We start from the raw sequence: 7,621 nt of genomic DNA, 5'->3' as shown, positions 1-7,621 counted from the left end.
AGAAAATATAAGTAGGAAGAAAAACAGTTTAGAAATTCTATCTACCACAAATTTCTATCAAAAACATCTACAATTATTTATTAGGATAGAAAACATGTAGTAGAATGTAAATCTAAACTAAACTTGCTAGAATGAAATTAACTAAACAAGCTTCTAACTAGCATAACATGGATCAACATTCGAATATAAAAATGGTCTTCAAGTCTTATAAATTGTAACACAAATAAAAACACACAAACAAGATAAATGAGGTAAATTCTTCCTCCATCTCATCGCATCTCACTAACTTATTTCCAATTTCTAACAGAATCCCTACATAAATATATTTGGTGTTTATAAATGATTTTATAGATTCTAATCCCAAAGATAAGATTATCCCTGATATATTGGTTCTCGGGCTCCAACACCAGATATCACCATATCCCAATAATTAAGCACCTCTAGCAGTTATAAGGATAGTGTAATATCATCCAAAAGTTACTCATTAAATATGTTTTCGACTCCTATCAAATGAAATTAAAGTCTAAGAGAGGAAGTAATAAAATTGAGATGGAACTGTCTTTGTTTGAATTCATGATATCTCTTATGAAACCTGAGTCCGGGTGAGACCCGAGTTGTAGTGTTCTCATCATTCTAACTACTACAAGAAAACATATAAGTCTAACCATAATAATAATTTAAGGAATCATCTCCCTCATGACACACAAAAAGTAAATTAAAACACTAACAATCCAATTATCTACCTAACATCATGCAAACAGATCAACCCACACTAAAGCAAACACAATACAACACTCACAATCATTACTCTTAAGCATACTAAATCAAACCACACAGATAACAGATAACTTCACAGATAACTTTGGGTTGCCTCCCATAAAGTGCTTGATTTAACATCTCTAGCCTGATAAATGATTCCACCTGGATCAAAATTCCAATTAAGTAATCATTGATCAATACCCCAATTTTTTCCAGATATGGGGATTCCTACAAATTCCTCAAATTTAAATTTTTCTTTCAGCTCTTCCTTTTCATATTGATTCATATCCTTGTTCTCATATTTCTTTCTAGATCCAATATTCTTCTAGTAATTTTCTCGTATTGCATATTAATATCATCCTTGAAATTTATAAGAAATGGATCTCTATATTATACTTCATGATTCTTAAAGTTTTGGATCAGATTCTCACTAGATAATTTAGATTCTGAATCAAATTTTTCTATGTTGCTCTTCTGTTTCAAGTTATCTTCCAATTCTTCAGGAATTTCTTCCATTGATCTTTCAATTTCCTTATCGTTATCTCTTAACTCAAAGCTCTTTTAAAACAAATCCTTGAACTCTCTTTTAAATATCAGTTCAATAATTTTAAATTGCTCATAATTCTTTTTCTTAGGATTTATCTCAGAGTCACTAGGTAAAATCTCTTGGGGGGTAACTGTTAATTGCATTAATAATCTTCCCCAACATTAGAATCTCATTCATTTTATTTGTATATCATTGAATATGTCATTCAGTGACTTAGAATAACTATTTCATAGGAGATCTTTTACTAATTTCATCATTCAATTTAGGTTCATCTTGTGACTGAGTCAAATATGAAAATATAGAGACTGGTGGTGTATATGAATTCACCAAATAGGTCTTCATTTTAAGTTCATGAGATTTTTCAACAGATAGAAATAAAAGTTTACTATTTTTGGTAACGTCCATCATTTCACACCTCTCCTGAATATACATATCGTCCTCTTTAAACAACATTTTAGACTCATCATGAAAGCCCATTTTGATCTCATCTGTTAACTTACTCTCAAAACTTTCTGGAAATAGTTTTTACTTAGATAATCAATTTCATCCATTCAAAAATAATCATCACCATTTCTCTCAGCTGGATATTTCATAACCTTTAAAAAATCAAAAGTTGTTTCATGGTCATTAATATTCATAGTTAACTTTACTTTTTGCACATCTATCATAGCTTGTCTAGTAATAAGAAAAGGTCTCCCAAAAATAATGGGATGTTCTTTATCTTCCTCCATAGGAAAGATAAATTTATCACATAATATAGATAAAGGCATCACATTAATGCTCGATCCTAAATCACATAAAGCTTTTCCACATAATCTTTTCCCAATTACAAAAGGAATTGTAAAGCTTCAATGATCTTTAAGTTTCCGAGGAAATCTTTTATGAAGTATAGCACTGCACTCCTCACTTAGTGCAATTGTCTCGTAATCCCCAAATTTCCTTTTCTTGTTTAATATCTCCTTCATAAATTTTGCAAAACTTGGCATATGTTTCAAAGCTTCAGTGAAAGGAATATTTATCGTTAACTTCTTAAGTACGTCCATGAACTTTGAAAATTTTTTATCCAACTCATGCTGTCTAAGTCTTTGAGGAAATGGAGGTGGTGCTCTTTCCAACTTGATTTTAGTTGGAGATATTAATTTTTCCAGATCCTTAGAAACATGTTCTTCAGGTCTTTTAGTTTGCTTTGTTTCTCTCACAACATTTTTCTCTTTTCTAACCACATCCTCTATCTCTCTTCCACTTTTTAATTGGACAGCTTCTACTTCTTCATTAGTGTTCTCTTTAGGGTTGATCTCAATGTTGCTAGGTAGTGTTCCTTGGGGTCTATTTCTAAGCTTTGCAATGCCACTTCTTCTATAGACATCTTCTTATTTTGAAATTGTTGATCATTGTTAGAGTCCAGTGGATATGAAGGTCTATAGTTTGTGTTCCTTTAATTATTCCAACTTCCATTAGGATTTGCATGATTATTTTCCCATTTTTGGTTTCCATCGTCAGTAGTATGATTCCATTTAAAATTAGGACGGTTCTCCCAACCTAAGTTGTAAAAGTTAGAGTACGGGTTGTTTATGGTATTTAAAGCATCATATGATAAGTTAAAATCAATAATATGCCCTAATGAACTTTCCTCACTTACTGGAGTAAATTGAGTTTGGCTCATTCCAAATTGTTCCAACTTCTTTGATATTGCAGCAACTTGAGATGCAAGAATTAAAATCTCATCTGTATCATAAGCACGGGCTACCTTCTTAGGATTTACCCTTGTAGAGGGCCATTGAAATTAATTTGTAGCCATTTCTTCAATTAATGCATATGCTTCGTCAAGTGATTTTGATATTAATGATCCACCAGCGACAACATCAGTTATAAGCCTAAGGGATTCTACTAACCCATTATAAAAAGTTAGAATGATTAACCAATCAGGCAGAGCATGATGTGGACACTTTCTTAGGAGTTCCTTAAATCTTTCTCAGGCTCGTATATTGATTCCCCTTCATACTGACAAAATGAGATAATATCTTTTCTAAGTTAAGTAGTCCTTGAAGGTGAAAAATACTTAGTTAGGAATTTCTGAGTTAAATCCTCCCAATTTTTAATAGAGCCAGGTGCTAATGACTATAACCACATTTTAACCTTGTCCCGTAGTGAGAAAGGAAAAAGCCTTAGTCTGACAGCATCGCCTGACATACCGTTATAATGAAATATAGCACAAAGTTCTATAAAATTTGATAAGTGTAAATAAGGATCTTCCAAACGATTTCCCCCAAACTAATTCTTCTGCACCAGTTGGATAATCTCAGGATTTATTTCAAATGAGTCAACTTCTACGATAGGGTTTTGTATACTTAAGTAAATTTCATCTATCATAGGATTTACGTAATCCCTTAATGAAGTATGATGATTTTTCAAGTTATTATCTTGAAAGTTTTTCATTTCCATTTCTAGTTTTTCGAGTCCTCTTCATATTTTTACTTTTTTATTTTTTTTCAAACTCGGGATCATAAGGCACAAGTCCTGCAGACCCTTTATTTTGCATAGGAACAAACAATACATTAACAATTAAACAAATAACAGATGAAATTTATTCAACACAACAAAACATTTTCACGAACACGTTATTATTCATAAAAAGAATTTTTTTTCTTTTTTTCAAAACACTTTTTCATATAAAAACATTTTTCACACAAGATTAGTTTTTTACGACACTATAGTTTTCCAAGTCTAAGCCTAATTACTTCCCTAATTACTTCAAATAAAATTCTCCTAAAGTTCTTACCGAAGCTTCCCCAGCAACGGCACCAAAAGCTTAACAGCGACTTTATATATGCTTATAAATACAAGAATTTGACACCACTACTAGAAGATTTAAATCCCCGAAAATGGGGCCAAAAACTTTAATATGCAAGAATTTATGAACTCAGATTTATATATTTATAATGATTTTGTAAATTCACAGTTTCAAACGCAATTATACGTATCGCTCAAGTAATACAGGGCTCTAATGGAGTCCCGTTTATCGATCCCACAGGGAAGCGAGGTAAGAGGTCCATAGTCAAATTCTAATCTACTACTATTTGTCCTGAGTTGGAATGTCGATTAAAATGATGTTTTATCTAGCAACTACTCCAAAATGCAAGTGTTAAATGTAAAGATAGTAACTATAACTAAATACAAATATTAATTCTAAAGAGAAACCTTTCTTGAGGAATTGGTTTGGAGAATGTTGAGATAATAAAAACTAGTATTCTTATGCAATGAGTCAGATAACGTAAAGGAATGAGATGCATTAAATATTGTATGTGCCAAATAGGAACAATCTTATTGTTTACCCTTTGGTCCAGACATAAAAAATATTGAATAATCCTATGCTTATTTACTGAATCCGGGCTGGGAGGATCCCGGCTCTCACTTCAGAGCCCCCACGTTCCCCTCAACTGAGGGCTAACATCTTCGCTTCAGTACTCAAACAATAGGACCGAATTGGGGATTTTAGTCTGCCACCCTAAAATCTCCAATTCTATGCCAATCAAAGTATAATTCCCTATTTATTTGCATTCAACTCCCATGAACTTAACCATCCATGGAATCTGAATGTGGTTCTACTTTGTTGAGAATTACACAGCCCTCTCGGGTCTTAATGCAATTACAACAAATTTTAACACTACAACAGGTCTTTATTGTAATGTAAATAGTGCAAGTAAAAACCACCACATTTATAATTAAATCAGCTTTTAATATGCATCAAAAAATCCTAAACATGAATTCTAATCATTACAAAAGAAATGTAAAATGAAAATAACGGCATAATCTTCTCATACCATTATTTTCAAACAAGAAGGGAGAGTAAGAGAAACACATCAAAAAGTATGAAGAAAACACAACGGAAAACTTCATTTCATCAAAGCAAATCCACTAGATAAGTGTTTACAAAACCATAAGATAATGAAAAACACAATACTTAGTTTTTTCCTTTTGAAAGAAAGAAGAAAAACTCTCCCACAAATTATCCTGTCAATCCAAGCAACGCTAGAACATCTCCTTACAAATTCTCCTAAAATCCCCTCTCCAATCTCTCCAAAAGGGTAGAAATCTACATTTCTACTCCTATTCTAAAAACCCTAAACTTTCACCACACTTAAAAACCTTCTAAAAACCCTAAACTTTCACCACACTTTTCCTAACATTCCTCTCACACAAAACCCTCCTTTTTCTAACCTAAGTTTGTCTTTTTAAAGTGTAGGGATGAAGTTTGAGGAGTTGCCACTAGAGTCCTTTCAATAAGCATCCAAATACATTGAATTTTGGCCAATACCTGCCAAAAGATTGTCCATAGTCATCCCGGGCGCCATCGGTATGCTCGAGGGCGCCGTCAGTGAGCTTTTCTGCCATTTTTTGGTCTTCTCAAGTAGATCTCACCGTCGACACCATTTTGGGCGCCGTTGGCGAGCAGACTGTGCAGCTCTACTATTTCGCTACGTTTGTCTTCGTTTTAGCTCAATTTCACCCCATTTCAATTGCATTATGTTCCTAATAGATAGCCCTACAAAATAAGCATGATAACAAACTTCTTTTAAAGTGTAACTCCATTCAAAAGTAACTCCATTCAAAAATATATCATTCAAAAATATATAAGAAGTGTAAAACAGATTAAGCATCGAAAGACTTATCGAAAGGTTACAGGGAAAAATTTCATTTCTTGCTCATTTTTACTCCAAATTGTACCGGTTTTGTATCTTTTTGCTCCAATGACCATAATTCATCATACCTGCAACAAAACATAAAAAATACACTTCTTTAAAATGCAATATCATAAAAAATAGTGTAAAATAGGTATGAAAATCTCAACATATTTTCCTTCGGTCAAATAACAACCTTAACGGGCACATGAATTCTGACAAGGTAGCCGACAATGGGCTGAGAAACCTCTGATGAATGATTGTAAATTCATGCAGACAATTGTACAAAACTATTGCTTTGTGAGAACTTGAGATCAAATCAATGACATGTTTGAATCCTCTGAGTTTGAGATTCTTCTCATCTTCCAGATTCTGAATTTCTATCAAGAGAGCTTTTTTATCCTCTTCTGAGCTGGTTAACACAACACACACTGCTTTTGGCTCTCTTCCATTATGAGATATAACTATAGGTACAAGTCACCAGAAATATGTTCCACAATCCCAAAAACTAATAGCACCTACATTTTACTACTGATTTTTACACTCATAGTAAGCATAGAACCATAATCTTCCCCACCTAATACTATTTTCCATAGAAATTGAACAAAAGATTCATCTTTTGTTCGGCAGGTAACCTTAGAACCTTTTCTCCAATTAGTGATGCTTGCCTTGATTATCTTATTAAAAATTGAATCTGCGACATTAGAATTTTGTAAAGAAACAATATATATATATATATATATATATATATATATATTAAATGTCTCTTCGAAGCAGGCGATGAGATTTTCATTCCGGCAACTGACAGCTTCAACAGGATGACCCTCCCCCCCCTAAAATTTTGTTGACAACAATTTCTCACCTTTTCACCAAGAGTTGCTTCAAACTCCTCTTAAAAAAATTGTCTAAATTCATTGAATCCCCAAGTAATTACCTCTAGCGCTTAACTATGTGGTACTTGGCACTTAGGCGTAGCCTTCTCGTTTTTTCTGTCGCAAAGTGTCAGTTTTGCACGCTTAAGTGTCACAGTTATTTTACACACCTTCTTCATTTTTGCTCCAAAAATGATCCTTTTTTGCTCATTTCACAATTTTTCTTCCATTTGATTGTAGCTGAAAGAAAAACACACAAGTACTTTTCATTAAAACATAATATCTCAGAAATATGTATAAAAATTATGTTCATAAATATTATATATTTTTAGTGTATCATTCTCCCATTTATAGAGGAGCATCTAGTGGTCAATAAGGCATGTCATGGTAGCAAGGTAGCAGCTTAGATGAAGGGAAGAAGAGCTCTAGTGGCTAATTGGGCTGAGTGGTTTAATTTTGGGTTTTCTCCTATTGAAGCTTCTTGGTTTTGCCATTTCACAGTGGCTTCGGTGGTCGGCCGACCATGGTCAAGTCACCTATGAGTTTAGGGAAGTAAGGGAGGTTGAGTTTTCAAGCCAATTTGGTCCTAAGCTGGGTCCAAGGATTTAGTCCAAGGGGAAGTGAGGTTCAGGTTTAACCCCTTTGTCCAAGGGCTAGGTTGGTTCCATGGTGGCTAGAGTGAGTTTCATGACCCTAAGAGAGGTTTTAGTGGACTTGGATGGTTGGTTTGTGCATAAGCTAAAAAGATTTGAATTTGCATGAGA

General features: G+C 33.4%; 1 protein-coding gene across 1 annotated transcript in view; it reads right to left on the bottom strand.

Moving 5' to 3' along the window:
• LOC110037999 (poly(A)-specific ribonuclease PARN-like) overlaps positions 1 to 6,689 on the bottom strand; it is a gene marked incomplete at its 5' end in the record, with an annotated part of 10,596 nt that extends 3,907 nt beyond the window's left edge. Inside the window, 2 exons of the mRNA XM_020742789.1 lie at positions 6,176 to 6,449; positions 6,629 to 6,689. Of these exons, the coding sequence (XP_020598448.1) occupies positions 6,176 to 6,449; positions 6,629 to 6,689 (335 nt within the window). The remainder of the gene's footprint in view (positions 1 to 6,175; positions 6,450 to 6,628) is intronic.
• Between the last annotated feature and the right edge of the window lie 932 nt (positions 6,690 to 7,621).

The sequence above is a fragment of the Phalaenopsis equestris genome, unplaced genomic scaffold (assembly GCF_001263595.1).
Source record: "Phalaenopsis equestris unplaced genomic scaffold, ASM126359v1 Scaffold000002, whole genome shotgun sequence".
Classification (NCBI taxonomy): Eukaryota; Viridiplantae; Streptophyta; class Magnoliopsida; order Asparagales; family Orchidaceae; genus Phalaenopsis; species Phalaenopsis equestris.
The sequence above is the reverse complement of the archived record's forward strand: the minus strand, read 5'-3'. Positions and strand labels throughout refer to the sequence as shown.